Source organism: Narcine bancroftii, chromosome 1 (genome assembly GCF_036971445.1).
Source record: "Narcine bancroftii isolate sNarBan1 chromosome 1, sNarBan1.hap1, whole genome shotgun sequence".
In the NCBI taxonomy this organism is placed as follows: Eukaryota; Metazoa; Chordata; class Chondrichthyes; order Torpediniformes; family Narcinidae; genus Narcine; species Narcine bancroftii.
The window spans coordinates 248,477,581-248,504,683 of record NC_091469.1 but is presented as its reverse complement, the minus strand read 5'-3'; the positions used below and the strand labels follow the sequence as shown (position 1 = coordinate 248,504,683).

Here is a 27,103-nt window from a genome sequence, read left to right as displayed (position 1 = left end):
ATCATATCTGCATCATCTCCTATGAAACTTCTTCCACTCACAATAAAAGATGTCCTCTTGAATCTGATTTTTGCTATTATGACACCAGGTAACAAATGATAGATGATTAATCATCAACTTGTGTTCCTCTTTGATTTCTTCTCTCGTCTTTTGACTCTTTCGAGGGAAAATCCCTATATTTGTTATTCTTGTTTCATACGATATGTGCCCTGACCCACGCACATTGTGGTGAAACTCCTCAGATACGCTCAAAAGAATGTACACCTTATCTGCTGTGAAAGACCTGACAAGAACACACTATTCAAATGGTGCTCTATGCATTTTTCAATAGATTTTCATCATTACCTCATTGCTTTCAATCCAAATTTAAAAAAATAAATACAGATCGATTCTCATACTTTTCTTATATCATAAAATATACTGTTTTCTGCATCAAGTATGTATTTCCGTCCGTATATACATTGCACAAAGTTTATTTCTTAAATTCATTATCATTACTCTGCCTCCAGGTCAGGCGATTGTGACTTCTGCAGGTAAATCAGGCCTCTGCAACTTCACTCTGTGTACGGACGATTGTGAACTTCTGAAGTATACAGGAAGATGTGAAAGTACCACCAGCACCGTTGAAACCCCAACAACAGAAACAACCATGACAGTAACTACAACACCAACAGCAACTTCAACCTGTACCTGTGACAATCACGGACAAAGGATGTCAGCTGGTAAGTCAAACAGTTACCGTGTAGAACTTTTATCATCCATTGAAAACAGATTGACAGCAAGATATGCTCCTAACGTTAGTTGAATGCACAAAATGATTTAGATTGACAAGAGGATAATCCAATTCATAATTTTAGCAGGATGACCACAGAATGGAAATGCTTTTCTGTGTAGGTTTATGCTGAGGAAATTAACTTACCATAAACTAAACTTTACTCCAATTCACCTGCAGAATTTTTCTTTAAATTGATCCACTTCAGGATATGTCATTTATATAGCCAACAAACGAAACCTCGTCATTTAATGTTCTGTATACACATTGGGTCGAGAAACATAGCTGTAATGAATGAAAGTTGTTGGTGCAAAATTCTGGCCAATTATCCTCTTTTTGAAATATTATTTGCTTCTTTCTCCATAATTGGTATTGTGACATTAGTCCAACCTCTCCAGGAGACAGTCTCATCTCTTGCAGATAATAAGTCCTCCCACGGAGAAAAGATTCTGCAATTATCACTTATCCTCTGCACCAATCACTGCAACCAAACTCTTCTCTGTGATCCTAACTCCCGTGATGTCAGTGCTTCGAAGGGACAGCGATGGACTCACAGACAAGATGACCAAATAATTTCTGTCCATGTTATTTTCATTTAGAGAAGTTTAGTCAGCATGAACTATTTTGGCCAAAGAGCATCTTGATCATAGTCAACTCTCTCTTGATTTCCTCAGAGACTGATCTGCAATTGATTTATTGGAAGGATGTAAAACTATAAGTTAATTTAAAGTTTCTGTTGTCTCTTGACAATTAAGCAAGTACTTAACATAGAACGGGGCTGGCCATTCAGGCCAATAGTATGTACACATTTGTGTAAAACTATTCCACAGAATCTATTTTCCATCTGCCAAGATTCATCACATATTTTTTCCTTCATCCATATGGCCATTGGTGTCTTCTGATTGTCTCCATTCTCACAAACCCTACACCTTGCCAGGCAATGCTTTCCAGGACACCACCAGTGTCTGTGTCAAAATCATATCTCTATCATCTCCTATGAAACTTCTTCCACTCACAACAAACAGATGTCCTCTTGAATTTGCTTTTCACTATTATTACACCTGGCAGCAAATTATAGACGATTAATCATCATCTTGTGTTCCTCTCTGATTTTTCTCTCGTCCTTTGACTCTTTCAAGGGAAAAACCCTAAATTTGTTATCATTGTTTCATACGATATGTGTCCTGAACCAGGCACATTGTGGTGAAACTCCTCGGATACGCTCAAAAGAACCTATACCTTTTCTGCAGTGAAAGACTGACCAGAACACACTATTCTAATGCTGATCTACGCATTTTTCAATAGATTTTCATGATTACCTCATTGCTTTCAATCCAACTTTAAAAAAATAAATAGAGATCGATTCTCATATTTTTCTTATATCTTAAAATATCCTGTTTTGTGCATCAAGTATGTATTTCAGTCCATATATACATTGCACAAAGTTTATGTCCTTTAACTCATTATCATCACTCTGCCTCCAGGTCAGGCGATTGTGACTACTGCAGGTAAATCAGGCCTCTGCAACTTCACTCTGTGTACGGACGATTGTGAACTTCTGAAGTATACAGGAAGATGTGAAAGTACCACCAGCACCGTTGAAACCCCAACAACAGAAACAACCATGACAGTAACTACAACACCAACAGCAACTTCAACCTGTACCTGTGACAATCACGGACAAAGGATGTCAGCTGGTAAGTCAAACAGTTACCGTGTAGAAGTTTTATCATCCATTGAAAACAGATTGACAGCAAGATATGCTCCTAACCTTAGTTGAATGCACAAAATGATTTAGATTGACAAGAGGATAATCCAATTCATAATTTTAGCAGGATGACCACAGAATGGAAATGCTTTTCTGTGTAGGTTTATGCTGAGGAAATTAACTTACCATAAACTAAACTTTACTCCAATTCACCTGCAGAAGTTTTCTTTAAATTGATCAACTTCAGGATATGTGATTTATATAGCCAACAAATGAAACCTCGTCATTTAATGTTCTGTATACACATTGGGTCGAGAAACATAGCTGTAATGAATGGAAGTTGTTGGTGCAAAATTCTGGACAATTATCCTCTTTTTGAAATATTATTTGCTTCTTTCTCCATAATTGGTATTGGTCAGTCCAGCCTCTCCAGGAGACACTCTCATCTCTTGCGGATAATAAGTCCTCTCACGGAGAAAAGATACTACAATTATCACTTATCCTCTGCACCAATGACTGCAATGAAACTCTTCTCTGTGATCCTTACTCCCGTGATGTCAGTGCTTCGAATGGACAGCGATGGACACAAAGACAAGATGACCAAATAATTTCTGTCCATGTTATTTTCAATTAGAGCAGCTCAATCAGCATGAACTATTTTGGCCAAAGAGCATCTTGATCATAGTCAACTCTGTCATGATTTCCTCAGAGACTGATCTGCAATTGATTTATTGGAAGGATGTAAAACTATATGTTAATTTAAAGTTTCTGTTGTCCCTTCACAATTAAGTAAGTACTGGGGCTGAGCATTCAGGCCAATAGTATGTACACATTTGTGTAAAACTATTCCACACAATGTATTTTGTCCCTGCCAAGATTCATCACATATTTTTTCCTTCATCCATATGGCCATTGGTGTCTTCTGATTGTCTCCATTCTCACAAACCCTACACCTTGCCAGGCAATGCTTTCCAGGAAACCACCAGTGCCTGTGTCAAAATCATATCTCTATCATCTCCTATGAAACTTCTTCCACTCACAATAAACAGATGTCCTCTTGAATTTGCTTTTCACTATTATTACACCTGGCAGCAAATTATAGACGATTAATCATCATCTTGTGTTCCTCTCTGATTTCTTCTCTCGTCCTTTGACTCTTTCAAGGGAAAATCCCTAAATTTGATATTCCTGTTTCATATGATATGTGCCCTGACCCAGGCATATTGGGGGTGAAACTCCTCGGATATGCTCAAATAAATGTACACCTTTTCTGCAATGAAAGACCTGACTAGAACACACTATTCTAATGGTGGTCTACGCATTTTTCAATAGATTTTCATGATTACCTCATTGCTTTCAATCAAACTTTTTAAAAAATCATGATAGATTCTCATATTTTTCATTTATCTTAAAATATCCTGTTTTAGGCAACAAGCATGTATTTCCGTCCGTATATAGATTGCACAAAGTTTATGTCCTTAAATACATTATCATTACTCTGCCTCCAGGTCAGGCGATTGTGACTTCTGCAGGTAAATCAGGACTCTGTAACTTCACTCTGTGTACGGACGATTGTGAACTTCTGAAGTATACAGGAAGATGTGAAAGTACCACCAGCACCGTCGAAACCCCAACAACAGAAACAACCATGACAGTAACTACAACACCAACATCAACTTCAACCTGTACCTGTGACAATCACGGACAAAGGATGTCAGCTGGTAAGTCAATTAGTTACCGTGTAGAAGTTTTATCATCCATTGAAAATAGATCGACAGCAATATCTGCTGCTAACCTGAGTTGAATGCCCAAAATGATTTAGGTTTTCAAGATGATTATCCAATTCATGATTTTAGCAGGATGTCCGCACATTGAAATGTATTTCTGTGTAGGTTCAAGCTGAGGACATTAACTTACCCCAGAAAATAAACATTGCTCCAATTCGCCTCCAGAATTTTTATTGAAATTGAAAATTTCAGGATATGTGATTTATACGTCCCTTCATCGAAACATCATCATTTATGTTCTGTATACCCATTGGGTCGAGAAACATAGCTGTAATGAATGGAAGTTGTTGGTGAAAAATTCTGGCCAATTATCCTCTTTTTGAAATATTATTTGCTTCTTTCTCCATGATTGGTAGTGTGACACTAATCCAGCCTGTCCAGGTGACAGTCTCATCTCTTGCGGATTATCAATCCTCTTACGGAGAAAAGATTCTGCAATTATTACTTATCCTCTGCTCCAATCACTGCAACCAAACTCTTCTCTATGATCCAAACTCCCATGATGTCAGTGCTTCGAATGGACTGCGATGGACTCAAAGACAAGATGACCAAATAATTTCTGTCCATGTTATTTTCATTTAGAGCAGCTCAATCAGCATGAACTATTTTGGCCAAAGAGCATCTTGATCATAGTCAACTCTGTCTTGATTTCCTCAGAGACTGATCTGCAATTGATTTATTGGAAAGATGTAAAACTATAAGTTAATTTAAAGTTTCTGTTGTCCCTTCACAATTAAGCAAGTACTTAACATAGAACGGGGCTGGCCATTCAGGCCAATAGTATGTACACATTTGTGTAAAACTATTCCACAGAATCTATTTTCCATCTGCCAAGATTCATCACATATTTTTTCCTTCATCCATATGGCCATCGGTGTCTTCTGATTGTCTCCATTCTCACAAACCCTACACCTTGCCAGGCAATGCTTTCCAGGAAACCACCAGTGTCTGTGTCAAAATCATATCTCTATCATCTCCTATGAAACTTCTTCCACTCACAATAAACAGATGTCCTCTTGAATTTGCTTTTCACTATTATTACACCTGGCAGCAAATTATAGACGATTAATCATCATCTTGTGTTCCTCTCTGATTTTTCTCTCGTCCTTTGACTCTTTCAAGGGAAAAACCCTAAATTTGTTATCATTGTTTCATACGATATGTGTCCTGAACCAGGCACATTGTGGTGAAACTCCTCGGATACGCTCAAAAGAATGTATACCTTTTCTGCAGTGAAAGACCTGACCAGAACACACTATTCTAATGCTGGTCTACGCATTTTTCAATAGATTTTCATGATTACCTCATTGCTTTCAATCCAACTTTAAAAAAATAAATAGAGATCGATTCTCATATTTTTCTTATATCTTAAAATATCCTGTTTTCTGCATCAAGTATGTATTTCAGTCCGTATATACATTGCACAAAGTTTATGTCCTTAAACTCATTATCATTACTCTGCCTCCAGGTCAGGCGATTGTGACTTCTGCTGGGAAATCAGGCCTCTGTAACTTCACTCTGTGTACGGACGATTGTGAACTTCTGAAGTATACAGGAAGATGTGAAAGTACCACCAGCACCGTCGAAACCCCAACAACAGAAACAACCATGACAGTAACTACAACACCAACAGCAACTTCAACCTGTACCTGTGACAATCACGGACAAAGGATGTCAGCTGGTAAGTCAAACAGTTACCGTGTAGAAGTTTTATCATCCATTGAAAACAGATTGACAGCAAGATATGCTCCTAACCTTAGTTGAATGCACAAAATGATTTAGATTGACAAGAGGATAATCCAATTCATAATTTTAGCAGGATGACCACAGAATGGAAATGCTTTTCTGTGTAGGTTTAGGCTGAGGAAATTAACTTACCATAAACTAAACTTTACTCCAATTCACCTGCAGAATTTTTCTTTAAATTGATCCACTTCAGGATATGTGATTTATAGAGCCAACAACCGAAACCTCGTCATTTAATGTTCTGTATACACATTGGGTCGAGAAACATAGATGTAATGAATGGAAGTTGTTGGTGCAAAATTCTGGCCAATTATCCTCTTTTTGAAATATTATTTGCTTCTTTCTCCATAATTGGTATTGTGACATTAGTCCAGCCTCTCCAGGAGACACTCTCATCTCTTGCGGATAATAAGTCCTCTCACGGAGAAAAGATTCTACAATTATCACTTATCCTCTGCACCAATGACTGCAACGAAACTCTTCTCTGTAATCCTTACATCCGTGATATCAGTGCTTCGAATGGACAGCGATGGACTCAAAGACAAGATGACCAAATAATTTCTGTCCATGTTATTTTCATTTAGAGCAGCTCAATCAGCATGAACTATTTTGGCCAAAGAGCATCTTGATCATAGTCAACTCTGTCTTGATTTCCTCAGAGACTGATATGCAATTGATTTATTGGAAGGATGTAAAACTATAAGTTAATTTAAAGTTTCTGTTGTCCCTTCACAATTAAGCAAGTACTTAACATAGAACGGGGCTGGCCATTCAGGCCAATAGTATGTACACATTTGTGTAAAACTATTCCACAGAATCTATTTTCCATCTGCCAAGATTCATCACATATTTTTTCCTTCATCCATATGGCCATCGGTGTCTTCTGATTGTCTCCATTCTCACAAACCCTACACCTTGCCAGGCAATTCTTTCCAGGAAACCACCAGTGTCTGTGTCAAAATCATATCTCTATCATCTCCTATGAAACTTCTTCCACTCACAATAAACAGATGTCCTCTTGAATTTGCTTTTCACTATTATTACACCTGGCAGCAAATTATAGACGATTAATCATCATCTTGTGTTCCTCTCTGATTTTTCTCTCGTCCTTTGACTCTTTCAAGGGAAAAACCCTAAATTTGTTATCATTGTTTCATACGATATGTGTCCTGAACCAGGCACATTGTGGTGAAACTCCTCGGATATGCTCAAAAGAATGTATACCTTTTCTGCAGTGAAAGACCTGACCAGAACACACTATTCTAATGCTGGTCTACGCATTTTTCAATAGATTTTCATGATTACCTCATTGCTTTCAATCCAACTTTAAAAAAATAAATCGAGATCGATTCTCATATTTTTCTTATATCTTAAAATATCCTGTTTTCTGCATCAAGTATGTATTTCAGTCCGTATATACATTGCACAAAGTTTATGTCCTTAAACTCATTATCATTACTCTGCCTCCAGGTCAGGCGATTGTGACTTCTGCTGGGAAATCAGGCCTCTGTAACTTCACTCTGTGTACGGACGATTGTGAACTTCTGAAGTATACAGGAAGATGTGAAAGTACCACCAGCACCGTCGAAACCCCAACAACGGAAACAACCATGACAGTAACTACAACACCAACAGCAACTTCAACCTGTACCTGTGACAATCACGGACAAAGGATGTCAGCTGGTAAGTCAATTAGTTACCGTGTAGAAGTTTTATCATCCATTGAAAATAGATCGACAGCAATATCTGCTGCTAACCTGACTTGAATGCACAAAATGATTTAGATTGACAAGAGGATAATCCAATTCATAATTTTAGCAGGATGACCACAGAATGGAAATGCTTTTCTGTGTAGGTTTAAGCTGAGGAAATTAACTTACCATAAACTAAACTTTACTCCAATTCACCTCCAGAAATTTTATTTAAATTGATCAACTTCAGATATGTCATTTATTTTGCCCACAACCGAAACCTCGTCATTTAATGTTCAGTATACACATTGTGTCGAGAAACATAGCTGTAATGAATGGAAGTAGTTGGTGCAAAATTCATGGCCCATCCTCCTCTGTTAGAAATATTATTTGCTTCTTTCTCCATGATTGGTAGTGTGACACTAGTCCAGCCTGTCCAGGTGACAGTCTCATCTCTTGCGGATTATCAATCCTCTCACGGAGAAAAGATTCTGCAATTATTACTTATCCTCTGCACGAATCACTGCAACCAAACTCTTCTCTATGATCCAAACTCCCATGATGTCAGTGCTTCGAATGGACTGCGATGGACTCACAGACAAGATGACCAAATAATTTCTGTCCATGTTATTTTCATTTAGAGCAGCTCAGTCAGCATGAACTATTTTGGCCAAAGAGCATCTTGATCATAGTCAACTCTGTCTTGATTTCCTCAGAGACTGATCTGCAATTGATTTATTGGAAGGAAGTAAAGCTATAAGTTAATTTAAAGTTTCTGTTGTCCCTTCACAATTAAGCAAGTACTTAACATAGAACGGGGCTGGCCATTCAGGCCAATGGTATGTACACATTTGTGTAAAACTATTCCACACAATCTATTTTGCATCTGCCAAGATTCATCACATTTTTTTTCCTTCATCCATATGGCCATCGGTGTCTTCTGATTGTCTCCATTCTCACAAACCCTACACCTTGCCAGGCAATGCTTTCCAGGAAACCACCAGTGTCTGTGTCAAAATCATATCTCTATCAACTCCTATAAAACTTCTTCCACTCACAATAAAAAATGTCCTCTTGAATCTGATTTTTGCTATTATGACACCTAGTAGCAAATGATAGATGATTAATCATCAACTTGTGTTCCTCTTTGATTTCTTCTATCGTCCTTTGACTCTTTCAAGGGAAAATCCCTAAATTTGTTATTCTTGTTTCATACGATATGTGCCCTGACCCAGGCACATTGTGGTGAAACTCCTCAGATACGCTCAAAAGAATGTACACCTTATCTGCTGTGAAAGACCTGACCAGAACACACTATTCTACTGCTGGTCTACGCATTTTTCAATAGATTTTCATGATTACCACATTGCTTTCAATCCAAATTTAAAAAAATAAATACAGATCGATTCTCATACTTTTCTTATATCTTAAAATATACCGTTTTCTGCATCAAGTATGTATTTCCGTCCGTATATACATTGCACAAAGTTTATGTCCTTAAATTCATTTTCATTACTCTGCCTCCAGGTCAGGCGATTGTGACTTCTGCAGGTAAATCAGGCCTCTGTAACTTCACTCTGTGTACGGACGATTGTGAACTTCTGAAGTATACAGGAAGATGTGAAAGTACCACCAGCACCGTTGAAACCCCAAAAACAGAAACAACCATGACAGTAACTACAACACCAACAGCAACTTCAACCTGTACCTGTGACAATCACGGACAAAGGATGTCAGCTGGTAAGTCGAATAGTTACCGTGTAGAAGTTTTATCATCCATTGAAAACAGGTTGACAGCAAGATATGCTCCTAACCTTAGTTGAAAGCACAAAATGGGTAAGATTGTCGAGACGATAATCCAATTCATAATTTTAGCAGAATGACCACAGAATGGAAATACATTTCTGTGTAGGTTTAGGCTGAGGAAATTAACTTACCATAAACTAAACTTTACTCCAATTCACCTCCAGAAATTTTATTTAAGTTGATCAACTTCAGGATATGTGATTTATATAGCCTACAACCGAAATCTCGTCATTTAATGTTCTGTATACACATTGTGTCGAGAAACATAGCTGTAATGAATGGAAGTAGTTGGTGCAAAATTCATGGCCCATGCTCCTCTGTTTGAAATATTATTTGCTTCTTTCTCCATGATTGGTAGTGTGACACTAATCCAGCCTGTCCAGGTGACAGTCTCATCTCTTGCGGATTATCAATCCTCTCACGGAGAAAAGATTCTGCAATTATTACTTATCCTCTGCTCCAATCACTGCAACCAAACTCTTCTCTATGATCCAAACTCCCATGATGTCAATGTTTCGAATGGACTGCGATGGACTCACAGACAAGATGACCAAATAATTTCTGTCCATGTTATTTTCAATTAGAGAAGTTCAGTCAGCATGAACTATTTTGGCCAAAGAGCATCTTGATCATATTCAACTCTGCCTTGATTTTCTCAGAGACTGATCTGCAATTGATTTATTGGAATTATGTAAAAATATAAGTCAATTTAAAGTCTCTGTTGTCCCTTCACAATTATGCAAGTACTTAACATAGAACGGGGCTGGCCATTCAGGCCAATAGTATGTACACATTTGTGTAAATCTATTCCACACAATATATTTTGCCCCTGCCAATTTTCAACACATATTTTTTCCTTCTTCCATATGGCCATCGGTGTCTTCTGATTGTCTCCATTCTCACAAAACCTACACCTTGCCTGGCAATGCTTTCCAGGAATCCACCAGTGTCTGTGTCAAAATCATATCTCCATCATCTCCTATGAAACTTCTTCCACTCACAATAAAAGATGACCTCTTAAATCTGATTTTTGCTATTATGACACCTGGTAACAAATGATAGATGATTAATCATCAACTTGTGTTCCTCTTTGATTTCTTCTCTCGTCTTTTGACTCTTTCGAGGGAAAATCCCTACATTTGTTATTCTTGTTTCATACGATATGTGCCCTGACCCAGGCACATTGTGGTGAAACTCCTCAGATACGCTCAAAAGAATGTACACCTTATCTGCTGTAAAAGACCTGACAAGAACATACTATTCTAATGGTGCTCTACGCATTTTTGAATAGATTTTCATGATTACCTCATTGCTTTCAATCCAAATTTAAAAAAATAAATACAGATCGATTCTCATACTTTTCTTATATCTTAAAATATACTGTTTTCTGCATCAAGTATGTATTTCCGTACGTATATACATTGCACAAAGTTTATTTCTTAAATTCATTATCATTACTCTGCCTCCAGGTCAGGCGATTGTGACTTCTGCAGGTAAATCAGGCCTCTGTAACTTCACTCTGTGTACGGACGATTGTGAACTTCTGAAGTATACAGGAAGATGTGAAAGTACCACCAGCACCGTTGAAACCCCAACAACAGAAACAACCATGACAGTAACTACAACACCAACAGCAACTTCAACCTGTACCTGTGACAATCACGGACAAAGGATGTCAGCTGGTAAGTCAAACAGTTACCGTGTAGAAGTTTTATCATCCATTGAAAACAGATTGACAGCAAGATATGCTCCTAACCTTAGTTGAATGCACAAAATGATTTAGATTGACAAGAGGATAATCCAATTCATAATTTTAGCAGGATGACCACAGAATGGAAATGCTTTTCTGTGTAGGTTTATGCTGAGGAAATTAACTTACCATAAACTAAACTTTACTCCAATTCACCTGCAGAAGTTTTCTTTAAATTGATCAACTTCAGGATATGTGATTTATATAGCCAACAACGAAACCTCGTCATTTAATGTTCTGTATACACATTGGGTCGAGAAACATAGCTGTAATGAATGGAAGTTGTTGGTGCAAAATTCTGGCCAATTATCCTCTTTTTGAAATATTATTTGCTTCTTTCTCCATAATTGGTATTGTGATTTTAGTCCAGCCTCTCCAGGAGACACTCTCATCTCTTGCGGATAATAAGTCCTCTCACGGAGAAAAGATTCTACAATTATCACTTATCCTCTGCACCAATGACTGCAACGAAACTCTTCTCTGTGATCCTTACTCCCGTGATGTCAGTGCTTCGAATGGACAGCGATGGACACAAAGACAAGATGACCAAATAATTTCTGTCCATGTTATTTTCATTTAGAGCAGCTCAATCAGCATGAACTATTTTAGCCAAAGAGCATCTTGATCATAGTCAACTCTGTCATGATTTCCTCAGAGACTGATATGCAATTGATTTATTGGAAGGATGTAAAACTATATGTTAATTTAAAGTTTCTGTTGTCCCTTCACAATTAAGCAAGTACTGGGGCTGAGCATTCAGGCCAATAGTATGTACACATTTGTGTAAAACTATTCCATACAATCTATTTTTCCCCTGCCAAGATTCATCACATATTTTTTCCTTCATCCATATGGCCATCGGTGTCTTCTGATTGTCTCCATTCTCACAAAACCTACACCTTGCCTGGCAATGCTTTCCAGGAATCCACCAGAGTCTGTGTCAAAATCATATCTCCATCATCTCCTATGAAACTTCTTCCACTCACAATAAAAGATGTCCTCTTGAATCTGATTTTTGCTATTATGACACCTGGTAACAAATGATAGATGATTAATCATCAACTTGTGTTCCTCTTTGATTTCTTCTCTCGTCTTTTGACTCTTTCGAGGGAAAATCCCTACATTTGTTATTCTTGTTTCATACGATATGTGCCCTGACCCAGGCACATTGTGGTGAAACTCCTCAGATACGCTCAAAAGAATGTACACCTTATCTGCTGTGAAAGACCTGACCAGAACACACTATTCTACTGCTGGTCTACGCATTTTTCAATAGATTTTCATGATTACCTCATTGCTTTCAATCCAAATTTAAAAAAATAAATACAGATCGATTCTCATACTTTTCTTATATCATAAAATATACTGTTTTCTGCATCAAGTATGTATTTCCGTCCGTATATACATTGCACAAAGTTTATTTCTTAAATTCATTATCATTACTCTGCCTCCAGGTCAGGCGATTGTGACTTCTGCAGGTAAATCAGGCCTCTGCAACTTCACTCTGTGTACGGACGATTGTGAACTTCTGAAGTATACAGGAAGATGTGAAAGTACCACCAGCACCGTTGAAACCCCAACAACAGAAACAACCATGACAGTAACTACAACACCAACAGCAACTTCAACCTGTACCTGTGACAATCACGGACAAAGGATGTCAGCTGGTAAGTCAAACAGTTACCGTGTAGAAGTTTTATCATCCATTGAAAACAGATTGACAGCAAGATATGCTCCTAACCTTAGTTGAATGCACAAAATGATTTAGATTGACAAGAGGATAATCCAATTCATAATTTTAGCAGGATGACCACAGAATGGAAATGCTTTTCTGTGTAGGTTTAGGCTGAGGAAATTAACTTACCATAAACTAAACTTTACTCCAATTCACCTGCAGAATTTTTCTTTAAATTGATCCACTTCAGGATATGTGATTTATAGAGCCAACAACCGAAACCTCGTCATTTAATGTTCTGTATACACATTGGGTCGAGAAACATAGATGTAATGAATGGAAGTTGTTGGTGAAAAATTCTGGCCAATTATCCTCTTTTTGAAATATTATTTGCTTCTTTCTCCATAATTGGTATTGTGACATTAGTCCAGCCTCTCCAGGAGACACTCTCATCTCTTGCGGATAATAAGTCCTCTCACGGAGAAAAGATTCTACAATTATCACTTATCCTCTGCACCAATGACTGCAACGAAACTCTTCTCTGTAATCCTTACTCCCGTGATATCAGTGCTTCGAATGGACAGCGATGGACTCAAAGACAAGATGACCAAATAATTTCTGTCCATGTTATTTTCATTTAGAGCAGCTCAATCAGCATGAACTATTTTGGCCAAAGAGCATCTTGATCATAGTCAACTCTGTCTTGATTTCCTCAGAGACTGATATGCAATTGATTTATTGGAAGGATGTAAAACTATAAGTTAATTTAAAGTTTCTGTTGTCCCTTCACAATTAAGCAAGTACTTAACATAGAACGGGGCTGGCCATTCAGGCCAATAGTATGTACACATTTGTGTAAAACTATTCCACAGAATCTATTTTCCATCTGCCAAGATTCATCACATATTTTTTCCTTCATCCATATGGCCATCGGTGTCTTCTGATTGTCTCCATTCTCACAAACCCTACACCTTGCCAGGCAATTCTTTCCAGGAAACCACCAGTGTCTGTGTCAAAATCATATCTCTATCATCTCCTATGAAACTTCTTCCACTCACAATAAACAGATGTCCTCTTGAATTTGCTTTTCACTATTATTACACCTGGCAGCAAATTATAGACGATTAATCATCATCTTGTGTTCCTCTCTGATTTTTCTCTCGTCCTTTGACTCTTTCAAGGGAAAAACCCTAAATTTGTTATCATTGTTTCATACGATATGTGTCCTGAACCAGGCACATTGTGGTGAAACTCCTCGGATACGCTCAAAAGAATGTATACCTTTTCTGCAGTGAAAGACCTGACCAGAACACACTATTCTAATGCTGGTCTACGCATTTTTCAATAGATTTTCATGATTACCTCATTGCTTTCAATCCAACTTTAAAAAAATAAATAGAGATCGATTCTCATATTTTTCTTATATCTTAAAATATCCTGTTTTCTGCATCAAGTATGTATTTCAGTCCGTATATACATTGCACAAAGTTTATGTCCTTAAACTCATTATCATTACTCTGCCTCCAGGTCAGGCGATTGTGACTTCTGCTGGGAAATCAGGCCTCTGTAACTTCACTCTGTGTACGGACGATTGTGAACTTCTGAAGTATACAGGAAGATGTGAAAGTACCACCAGCACCGTCGAAACCCCAACAACGGAAACAACCATGACAGTAACTACAACACCAACAGCAACTTCAACCTGTACCTGTGACAATCACGGACAAAGGATGTCAGCTGGTAAGTCAATTAGTTACCGTGTAGAAGTTTTATCATCCATTGAAAATAGATCGACAGCAATATCTGCTGCTAACCTGACTTGAATGCACAAAATGATTTAGATTGACAAGAGGATAATCCAATTCATAATTTTAGCAGGATGACCACAGAATGGAAATGCTTTTCTGTGTAGGTTTAAGCTGAGGAAATTAACTTACCATAAACTAAACTTTACTCCAATTCACCTCCAGAAATTTTATTTAAATTGATCAACTTCAGGATATGTCATTTATTTTGCCCACAACCGAAACCTCGTCATTTAATGTTCAGTATACACATTGTGTCGAGAAACATAGCTGTAATGAATGGAAGTAGTTGGTGCAAAATTCATGGCCCATCCTCCTCTGTTAGAAATATTATTTGCTTCTTTCTCCATGATTGGTAGTGTGACACTAGTCCAGCCTGTCCAGGTGACAGTCTCATCTCTTGCGGATTATCAATCCTCTCACGGAGAAAAGATTCTGCAATTATTACTTATCCTCTGCACGAATCACTGCAACCAAACTCTTCTCTATGATCCAAACTCCCATGATGTCAGTGCTTCGAATGGACTGCGATGGACTCACAGACAAGATGACCAAATAATTTCTGTCCATGTTATTTTCATTTAGAGCAGCTCAGTCAGCATGAACTATTTTGGCCAAAGAGCATCTTGATCATAGTCAACTCTGTCTTGATTTCCTCAGAGACTGATCTGCAATTGATTTATTGGAAGGAAGTAAAGCTATAAGTTAATTTAAAGTTTCTGTTGTCCCTTCACAATTAAGCAAGTACTTAACATAGAACGGGGCTGGCCATTCAGGCCAATAGTATGTACACATTTGTGTAAAACTATTCCACACAATCTATTTTGCATCTGCCAAGATTCATCACATTTTTTTTCCTTCATCCATATGGCCATCGGTGTCTTCTGATTGTCTCCATTCTCACAAACCCTACACCTTGCCAGGCAATGCTTTCCAGGAAACCACCAGTGTCTGTGTCAAAATCATATCTCTATCAACTCCTATAAAACTTCTTCCACTCACAATAAAAAATGTCCTCTTGAATCTGATTTTTGCTATTATGACACCTAGTAGCAAATGATAGATGATTAATCATCAACTTGTGTTCCTCTTTGATTTCTTCTATCGTCCTTTGACTCTTTCAAGGGAAAATCCCTAAATTTGTTATTCTTGTTTCATACGATATGTGCCCTGACCCAGGCACATTGTGGTGAAACTCCTCAGATACGCTCAAAAGAATGTACACCTTATCTGCTGTGAAAGACCTGACCAGAACACACTATTCTACTGCTGGTCTACGCATTTTTCAATAGATTTTCATGATTACCTCATTGCTTTCAATCCAAATTTAAAAAAATAAATACAGATCGATTCTCATACTTTTCTTATATCTTAAAATATACCGTTTTCTGCATCAAGTATGTATTTCCGTCCGTATATACATTGCACAAAGTTTATGTCCTTAAATTCATTTTCATTACTCTGCCTCCAGGTCAGGCGATTGTGACTTCTGCAGGTAAATCAGGCCTCTGTAACTTCACTCTGTGTACGGACGATTGTGAACTTCTGAAGTATACAGGAAGATGTGAAAGTACCACCAGCACCGTTGAAACCCCAAAAACAGAAACAACCATGACAGTAACTACAACACCAACAGCAACTTCAACCTGTACCTGTGACAATCACGGACAAAGGATGTCAGCTGGTAAGTCGAATAGTTACCGTGTAGAAGTTTTATCATCCATTGAAAACAGGTTGACAGCAAGATATGCTCCTAACCTTAGTTGAAAGCACAAAATGGGTAAGATTGTCGAGACGATAATCCAATTCATAATTTTAGCAGAATGACCACAGAATGGAAATACATTTCTGTGTAGGTTTAGGCTGAGGAAATTAACTTACCATAAACTAAACTTTACTCCAATTCACCTCCAGAAATTTTATTTAAGTTGATCAACTTCAGGATATGTGATTTATATAGCCTACAACCGAAATCTCGTCATTTAATGTTCTGTATACACATTGTGTCGAGAAACATAGCTGTAATGAATGGAAGTAGTTGGTGCAAAATTCATGGCCCATGCTCCTCTGTTTGAAATATTATTTGCTTCTTTCTCCATGATTGGTAGTGTGACACTAATCCAGCCTGTCCAGGTGACAGTCTCATCTCTTGCGGATTATCAATCCTCTCACGGAGAAAAGATTCTGCAATTATTACTTATCCTCTGCTCCAATCACTCCAACCAAACTCTTCTCTATGATCCAAACTCCCATGATGTCAGTGTTTCGAATGGACTGCGATGGACTCACAGACAAGATGACCAAATAATTTCTGTCCATTTTATTTTCAATTAGAGAAGTTCAGTCAGCATGAACTATTTTGGCCAAAGAGCATCTTGATCATATTCAACTCTGCCTTGATTTTCTCAGAGACTGATCTGCAATTGATTTATTGGAATTATGTAAAAATATAAGTCAATTTAAAGTCTCTGTTGTCCCTTCACAATTATGCAAGTACTTAACATAGAACGGGGCTGGCCATTCAGGCCAATAGTATGTACACATTTGTGTAAATCTATTCCACACAATATATTTCGCCCCTGCCAATTTTCAACACATATTTTTTCCTTCTTCCATATGGCCATCGGTGTCTTCTGATTGTCTCCATTCTCACAAAACCTACACCTTGCCTGGCAATGCTTTCCAGGAATCCACCAGTGTCTGTGTCAAAATCATATCTCCATCATCTCCTATGAAACTTCTTCCACTCACAATAAAAGATGACCTCTTAAATCTGATTTTTGCTATTATGACACCTGGTAACAAATGATAGATGATTAATCATCAACTTGTGTTCCTCTTTGATTTCTTCTCTCGTCTTTTGACTCTTTCGAGGGAAAATCCCTACATTTGTTATTCTTGTTTCATACGATATGTGCCCTGACCCAGGCACATTGTGGTGAAACTCCTCAGATACGCTCAAAAGAATGTACACCTTATCTGCTGTAAAAGACCTGACAAGAACATACTATTCTAATGGTGCTCTACGCATTTTTGAATAGATTTTCATGATTACCTCATTGCTTTCAATCCAAATTTAAAAAAATAAATACAGATCGATTCTCATACTTTTCTTATATCTTAAAATATACTGTTTTCTGCATCAAGTATGTATTTCCGTACGTATATACATTGCACAAAGTTTATTTCTTAAATTCATTATCATTACTCTGCCTCCAGGTCAGGCGATTGTGACTTCTGCAGGTAAATCAGGCCTCTGTAACTTCACTCTGTGTACGGACGATTGTGAACTTCTGAAGTATACAGGAAGATGTGAAAGTACCACCAGCACCGTTGAAACCCCAACAACAGAAACAACCATGACAGTAACTACAACACCAACAGCAACTTCAACCTGTACCTGTGACAATCACGGACAAAGGATGTCAGCTGGTAAGTCAAACAGTTACAGTGTAGAAGTTTTATCATCCATTGAAAACAGATTGACAGCAAGATATGCTCCTAACCTTAGTTGAATGCACAAAATGATTTAGATTGACAAGAGGATAATCCAATTCATAATTTTAGCAGGATGACCACAGAATGTAAATGCTCTTCTGTGTAGGTTTATGCTGAGGAAATTAACTTACCATAAACTAAACTTTACTCCAATTCACCTGCAGAAGTTTTCTTTAAATTGATCAACTTCAGGATATGTGATTTATATAGCCAACAACGAAACCTCGTCATTTAATGTTCTGTATACACATTGGGTCGAGAAACATAGCTGTAATGAATGGAAGTTGTTGGTGCAAAATTCTGGCCAATTATCCTCTTTTTGAAATATTATTTGCTTCTTTCTCCATAATTGGTATTGTGATTTTAGTCCACCCTCTCCAGGAGACACTCTCATCTCTTGCGGATAATAAGTCCTCTCACGGAGAAAAGATTCTACAATTATCACTTATCCTCTGCACCAATGACTGCAACGAAACTCTTCTCTGTGATCCTTACTCCCGTGATGTCAGTGCTTCGAATGGACAGCGATGGACACAAAGACAAGATGACCAAATAATTTCTGTCCATGTTATTTTCATTTAGAGCAGCTCAATCAGCATGAACTATTTTAGCCAAAGAGCATCTTGATCATAGTCAACTCTGTCATGATTTCCTCAGAGACTGATATGCAATTGATTTATTGGAAGGATGTAAAACTATATGTTAATTTAAAGTTTCTGTTGTCCCTTCACAATTAAGCAAGTACTGGGGCTGAGCATTCAGGCCAATAGTATGTACACATTTGTGTAAAACTATTCCATACAATCTATTTTGCCCCTGCCAAGATTCATCACATATTTTTTCCTTCATCCATATGGCCATCGGTGTCTTCTGATTGTCTCCATTCTCACAAAACCTACACCTTGCCTGGCAATGCTTTCCAGGAATCCACCAGTGTCTGTGTCAAAATCATATCTCCATCATCTCCTATGAAACTTCTTCCACTCACAATAAAAGATGACCTCTTGAATTTGCTTTTCACTATTATTACACCTGGCAGCAAATTATAGACGATTAATCATCATCTTGTGTTCCTCTCTGATTTTTCTCTCGTCCTTTGACTCTTTCAAGGGAAAAACCCTAAATTTGTTATCATTGTTTCATACGATATGTGTCCTGAACCAGGCACATTGTGGTGAAACTCCTCGGATACGCTCAAAAGAATGTATACCTTTTCTGCAGTGAAAGACCTGACCAGAACACACTATTCTAATGCTGGTCTACGCATTTTTCAATAGATTTTCATGATTACCTCATTGCTTTCAATCCAACTTTAAAAAAATAAATCGAGATCGATTCTCATATTTTTCTTATATCTTAAAATATCCTGTTTTCTGCATCAAGTATGTATTTCAGTCCGTATATACATTGCACAAAGTTTATGTCCTTAAACTCATTATCATTACTCTGCCTCCAGGTCAGGCGATTGTGACTTCTGCTGGGAAATCAGGCCTCTGTAACTTCACTCTGTGTACGGACGATTGTGAACTTCTGAAGTATACAGGAAGATGTGAAAGTACCACCAGCACCGTCGAAACCCCAACAACAGAAACAACCATGACAGTAACTACAACACCAACAGCAACTTCAACCTGTACCTGTGACAATCACGGACAAAGGATGTCAGCTGGTAAGTCAATTAGTTACCGTGTAGAAGTTTTATGATCCATTGAAAATAGATCGACAGCAATATCTGCTGCTAACCTGACTTGAATGCACAAAATGATTTAGATTGACAAGAGGATAATCCAATTCATAATTTTAGCAGGATGACCACAGAATGGAAATGCTTTTCTGTGTAGGTTTAAGCTGAGGAAATTAACTTACCATAAACTAAACTTTACTCCAATTCACCTCCAGAAATTTTATTTAAATTGATCAACTTCAGGATATGTCATTTATTTTGCCCACAACCGAAACCTCGTCATTTAATGTTCAGTATACACATTGTGTCGAGAAACATAGCTGTAATGAATGGAAGTAGTTGGTGCAAAATTCATGGCCCATCCTCCTCTGTTAGAAATATTATTTGCTTCTTTCTCCATGATTGGTAGTGTGACACTAGTCCAGCCTGTCCAGGTGACAGTCTCATCTCTTGCGGATTATCAATCCTCTCACGGAGAAAAGATTCTGCAATTATTACTTATCCTCTGCTCCAATCACTCCAACCAAACTCTTCTCTATGATCCAAACTCCCATGATGTCAGTGCTTCGAATGGACTGCGATGGACTCACAGACAAGATGACCAAATAATTTCTGTCCATGTTATTTTCATTTAGAGCAGCTCAGTCAGCATGAACTATTTTGGCCAAAGAGCATCTTGATCATAGTCAACTCTGTCTTGATTTCCTCAGAGACTGATCTGCAATTGATTTATTGGAAGGAAGTAAAGCTATAAGTTAATTTAAAGTTTCTGTTGTCCCTTCACAATTAAGCAAGTACATAACATAGAACGGGGCTGGCCATTCAGGCCAATAGTATGTACACATTTGTGTAAAACTATTCCACACAATCTATTTTGCATCTGCCAAGATTCATCACATTTTTTTTCCTTCATCCATATGGCCATCGGTGTCTTCTGATTGTCTCCATTCTCACAAACCCTACACCTTGCCAGGCAATGCTTTCCAGGAAACCACCAGTGTCTGTGTCAAAATCATATCTCTATCAACTCCTATGAAACTTCTTCCACTCACAATAAAAAATGTCCTCTTGAATCTGATTTTTGCTATTATGACACCTAGTAGCAAATGATAGATGATTAATCATCAACTTGTGTTCCTCTTTGATTTCTTCTATCGTCCTTTGACTCTTTCAAGGGAAAATCCCTAAATTTGTTATTCTTGTTTCATACGATATGTGCCCTGACCCAGGCACATTGTGGTGAAACTCCTCAGATACGCTCAAAAGAATGTACACCTTATCTTCTGTGAAAGACCTGACCAGAACACACTATTCTACTGCTGGTCTACGCATTTTTCAATAGATTTTCATGATTACCTCATTGCTTTCAATCCAAATTTAAAAAAATAAATACAGATCGATTCTCATACTTTTCTTATATCTTAAAATATACTGTTTTCTGCATCAAGTATGTATTTCCGTCCGTATATACATTGCACAAAGTTTATGTCCTTAAATTCATTTTCATTACTCTGCCTCCAGGTCAAGCGATTGTGACTTCTGCAGGTAAATCAGGCCTCTGTAACTTCACTCTGTGTACGGACGATTGTGAACTTCTGAAGTATACAGGAAGATGTGAAAGTACCACCAGCACCGTTGAAACCCCAACAACAGAAACAACCATGACAGTAACTACAACACCAACAGCAACTTCAACCTGTACCTGTGACAATCACGGACAAAGGATGTCAGCTGGTAAGTCAAACAGTTACCGTGTAGAAGTTTTATCATCCATTGAAAATAGATCGACAGCAATATCTGCTGCTAACCTGACTTGAATGCACAAAATGATTTAGATTGACAAGAGGATAATCCAATTCATAATTTTAGCAGGATGACCACAGAATGGAAATGCTTTTCTGTGTAGGTTTAAGCTGAGGAAATTAACTTACCATAAACTAAACTTTACTCCAATTCACCTCCAGAAATTTTATTTAAATTGATCAACTTCAGGATATGTCATTTATTTTGCCCACAACCGAAACCTCGTCATTTAATGTTCAGTATACACATTGTGTCGAGAAACATAGCTGTAATGAATGGAAGTAGTTGGTGCAAAATTCATGGCCCATCCTCCTCTGTTAGAAATATTATTTGCTTCTTTCTCCATGATTGGTAGTGTGACACTAGTCCAGCCTGTCCAGGTGACAGTCTCATCTCTTGCGGATTATCAATCCTCTCACGGAGAAAAGATTCTGCAATTATTACTTATCCTCTGCTCCAATCACTGCAACCAAACTCTTCTCTATGATCCAAACTCCCATGATGTCAGTGTTTCGAATGGACTGCGATGGACTCACAGACAAGATGACCAAATAATTTCTGTCCATGTTATTTTCAATTAGAGAAGCTCAGTCAGCATGAACTATTTTGGCCAAAGAGCATCTTGATCATATTCAACTCTGCCTTGATTTTCTCAGAGACTGATCTGCAATTGATTTATTGGAAGGATGTAAAAATATAAGTCAATTTAAAGTCTCTGTTGTCCCTTCACAATTATGCAAGTACTTAACATAGAACGGGGCTGGCCATTCAGGCCAATAGTATGTACACATTTGTGTAAATCTATTCCACACAATATATTTTGCCCCTGCCAATTTTCAACACATATTTTTTCCTTCTTCCATATGGCCATCGGTGTCTTCTGATTGTCTCCATTCTCACAAAACCTACACCTTGCCTGGCAATGCTTTCCAGGAATCCACCAGAGTCTGTGTCAAAATCATATCTCCATCATCTCCTATGAAACTTCTTCCACTCACAATAAAAGATGTCCTCTTGAATCTGATTTTTGCTATTATGACACCTGGTAACAAATGATAGATGATTAATCATCAACTTGTGTTCCTCTTTGATTTCTTCTCTCGTCTTTTGACTCTTTCGAGGGAAAATCCCTACATTTGTTATTCTTGTTTCATACGATATGTGCCCTGACCCAGGCACATTGTGGTGAAACTCCTCAGATACGCTCAAAAGAATGTACACCTTATCTGCTGTGAAAGACCTGACAAGAACACACTATTCTAATGGTGCTCTACGCATTTTTCAATAGATTTTCATGATTACCTCATTGCTTTCAATCCAAATTTAAAAAAATAAATACAGATCGATTCTCATACTTTTCTTATATCATAAAATATACTGTTTTCTGCATCAAGTATGTATTTCCGTCCGTATATACATTGCACAAAGTTTATTTCTTAAATTTTATTATCATTACTCTGCCTCCAGGTCAGGCGATTGTGACTTCTGCAGGTAAATCAGGCCTCTGCAACTTCACTCTGTGTACGGACGATTGTGAACTTCTGAAGTATACAGGAAGATGTGAAAGTACCACCAGCACCGTTGAAACCCCAACAACAGAAACAACCATGACAGTAACTACAACACCAACAGCAACTTCAACCTGTACCTGTGACAATCACGGACAAAGGATGTCAGCTGGTAAGTCAAACAGTTACCGTGTAGAAGTTTTATCATCCATTGAAAACAGATTGACAGCAAGATATGCTCCTAACCTTAGTTGAATGCACAAAATGATTTAGATTGACAAGAGGATAATCCAATTCATAATTTTAGCAGGATGACCACAGAATGGAAATGCTTTTCTGTGTAGGTTTAGGCTGAGGAAATTAACTTACCATAAACTAAACTTTACTCCAATTCACCTGCAGAATTTTTCTTTAAATTGATCCACTTCAGGATATGTGATTTATAGAGCCAACAACCGAAACCTCATCATTTAATGTTCTGTATACACATTGGGTCGAGAAACATAGATGTAATGAATGGAAGTTGTTGGTGCAAAATTCTGGCCAATTATCCTCTTTTTGAAATATTATTTGCTTCTTTCTCCATAATTGGTATTGTGACATTAGTCCAGCCTCTCCAGGAGACACTCTCATCTCTTGCGGATAATAAGTCCTCTCACGGAGAAAAGATTCTACAATTATCACTTATCCTCTGCACCAATGACTGCAACGAAACTCTTCTCTGTAATCCTTACTCCCGTGATATCAGTGCTTCGAATGGACAGCGATGGACTCAAAGACAAGATGACCAAATAATTTCTGTCCATGTTATTTTCATTTAGAGCAGCTCAATCAGCATGAACTATTTTGGCCAAAGAGCATCTTGATCATAGTCAACTCTGTCTTGATTTCCTCAGAGACTGATATGCAATTGATTTATTGGAAGGATGTAAAACTATAAGTTAATTTAAAGTTTCTGTTGTCCCTTCACAATTAAGCAAGTACTTAACATAGAACGGGGCTGGCCATTCAGGCCAATAGTATGTACACATTTGTGTAAAACTATTCCACAGAATCTATTTTCCATCTGCCAAGATTCATCACATATTTTTTCCTTCATCCATATGGCCATCGGTGTCTTCTGATTGTCTCCATTCTCACAAACCCTACACCTTGCCAGGCAATTCTTTCCAGGAAACCACCAGTGTCTGTGTCAAAATCATATCTCTATCATCTCCTATGAAACTTCTTCCACTCACAATAAACAGATGTCATCTTGAATTTGCTTTTCACTATTATTACACCTGGCAGCAAATTATAGACTATTAATCATCATCTTGTGTTCCTCTCTGATTTTTCTCTCGTCCTTTGACTCTTTCAAGGGAAAAACCCTAAATTTGTTATCATTGTTTCATACGATATGTGTCCTGAACCAGGCACATTGTGGTGAAACTCCTCGGATATGCTCAAAAGAATGTATACCTTTTCTGCAGTGAAAGACCTGACCAGAACACACTATTCTAATGCTGGTCTACGCATTTTTCAATAGATTTTCATGATTACCTCATTGCTTTCAATCCAACTTTAAAAAAATAAATAGAGATCGATTCTCATATTTTTCTTATATCTTAAAATATCCTGTTTTCTGCATCAAGTATGTATTTCAGTCCGTATATACATTGCACAAAGTTTATGTCCTTAAACTCATTATCATTACTCTGCCTCCAGGTCAGGCGATTGTGACTTCTGCTGGGAAATCAGGCCTCTGTAACTTCACTCTGTGTACGGACGATTGTGAACTTCTGAAGTATACAGGAAGATGTGAAAGTACCACCAGCACCGTCGAAACCCCAACAACGGAAACAACCATGACAGTAACTACAACACCAACAGCAACTTCAACCTGTACCTGTGACAATCACGGACAAAGGATGTCAGCTGGTAAGTCAATTAGTTACCGTGTAGAAGTTTTATCATCCATTGAAAATAGATCGACAGCAATATCTGCTGCTAACCTGACTTGAATGCACAAAATGATTTAGATTGACAAGAGGATAATCCAATTCATAATTTTAGCAGGATGACCACAGAATGGAAATGCTTTTCTGTGTAGGTTTAAGCTGAGGAAATTAACTTACCATAAACTAAACTTTACTCCAATTCACCTCCAGAAATTTTATTTAAATTGATCAACTTCAGGATATGTCATTTATTTTGCCCACAACCGAAACCTCGTCATTTAATGTTCAGTATACACATTGTGTCGAGAAACATAGCTGTAATGAATGGAAGTAGTTGGTGCAAAATTCATGGCCCATCCTCCTCTGTTAGAAATATTATTTGCTTCTTTCTCCATGATTGGTAGTGTGACACTAGTCCAGCCTGTCCAGGTGACAGTCTCATCTCTTGCGGATTATCAATCCTCTCACGGAGAAAAGATTCTGCAATTATTACTTATCCTCTGCACGAATCACTGCAACCAAACTCTTCTCTATGATCCAAACTCCCATGATGTCAGTGCTTCGAATGGACTGCGATGGACTCACAGACAAGATGACCAAATAATTTCTGTCCATGTTATTTTCATTTAGAGCAGCTCAGTCAGCATGAACTATTTTGGCCAAAGAGCATCTTGATCATAGTCAACTCTGTCTTGATTTCCTCAGAGACTGATCTGCAATTGATTTATTGGAAGGAAGTAAAGCTATAAGTTAATTTAAAGTTTCTGTTGTCCCTTCACAATTAAGCAAGTACTTAACATAGAACGGGGCTGGCCATTCAGGCCAATAGTATGTACACATTTGTGTAAAACTATTCCACACAATCTATTTTGCATCTGCCAAGATTCATCACATTTTTTTTCCTTCATCCATATGGCCATCGGTGTCTTCTGATTGTCTCCATTCTCACAAACCCTACACCTTGCCAGGCAATGCTTTCCAGGAAACCACCAGTGTCTGTGTCAAAATCATATCTCTATCAACTCCTATAAAACTTCTTCCACTCACAATAAAAAATGTCCTCTTGAATCTGATTTTTGCTATTATGACACCTAGTAGCAAATGATAGATGATTAATCATCAACTTGTGTTCCTCTTTGATTTCTTCTATCGTCCTTTGACTCTTTCAAGGGAAAATCCCTAAATTTGTTATTCTTGTTTCATACGATATGTGCCCTGACCCAGGCACATTGTGGTGAAACTCCTCAGATACGCTCAAAAGAATGTACACCTTATCTGCTGTGAAAGACCTGACCAGAACACACTATTCTACTGCTGGTCTACGCATTTTTCAATAGATTTTCATGATTACCTCATTGCTTTCAATCCAAATTTAAAAAAATAAATACAGATCGATTCTCATACTTTTCTTATATCTTAAAATATACCGTTTTCTGCATCAAGTATGTATTTCCGTCCGTATATACATTGCACAAAGTTTATGTCCTTAAATTCATTTTCATTACTCTGCCTCCAGGTCAGGCGATTGTGACTTCTGCAGGTAAATCAGGCCTCTGTAACTTCACTCTGTGTACGGACGATTGTGAACTTCTGAAGTATACAGGAAGATGTGAAAGTACCACCAGCACCGTTGAAACCCCAAAAACAGAAACAACCATGACAGTAACTACAACACCAACAGCAACTTCAACCTGTACCTGTGACAATCACGGACAAAGGATGTCAGCTGGTAAGTCGAACAGTTACCGTGTAGAAGTTTTATCATCCATTGAAAACAGGTTGACAGCAAGATATGCTCCTAACCTTAGTTGAAAGCACAAAATGGGTAAGATTGTCGAGAGGATAATCCAATTCATAATTTTAGCAGAATGACCACAGAATGGAAATACATTTCTGTGTAGGTTTAGGCTGAGGAAATTAACTTACCATA

The 27,103-nt window shown here is 37.7% G+C and overlaps 1 protein-coding gene across 1 annotated transcript in view; it reads left to right on the top strand.

The window, feature by feature from the left end:
* The window catches only part of LOC138755144 (mucin-2-like), a 238,272-nt gene that overhangs the window by 193,238 nt on the left and 17,931 nt on the right, over positions 1–27,103 (top strand). Inside the window, exons 57-72 of the mRNA XM_069920567.1 lie at positions 510–722; positions 2,257–2,469; positions 3,908–4,201; positions 5,736–5,948; positions 7,484–7,696; positions 9,232–9,444; positions 10,980–11,192; positions 12,715–12,927; positions 14,463–14,675; positions 16,212–16,424; positions 17,960–18,172; positions 19,695–19,907; positions 21,444–21,656; positions 23,193–23,405; positions 24,941–25,153; positions 26,690–26,902. Of these exons, the coding sequence (XP_069776668.1) occupies positions 510–722; positions 2,257–2,469; positions 3,908–4,201; positions 5,736–5,948; positions 7,484–7,696; positions 9,232–9,444; positions 10,980–11,192; positions 12,715–12,927; positions 14,463–14,675; positions 16,212–16,424; positions 17,960–18,172; positions 19,695–19,907; positions 21,444–21,656; positions 23,193–23,405; positions 24,941–25,153; positions 26,690–26,902 (3,489 nt within the window). The remainder of the gene's footprint in view (positions 1–509; positions 723–2,256; positions 2,470–3,907; positions 4,202–5,735; positions 5,949–7,483; positions 7,697–9,231; positions 9,445–10,979; positions 11,193–12,714; positions 12,928–14,462; positions 14,676–16,211; positions 16,425–17,959; positions 18,173–19,694; positions 19,908–21,443; positions 21,657–23,192; positions 23,406–24,940; positions 25,154–26,689; positions 26,903–27,103) is intronic.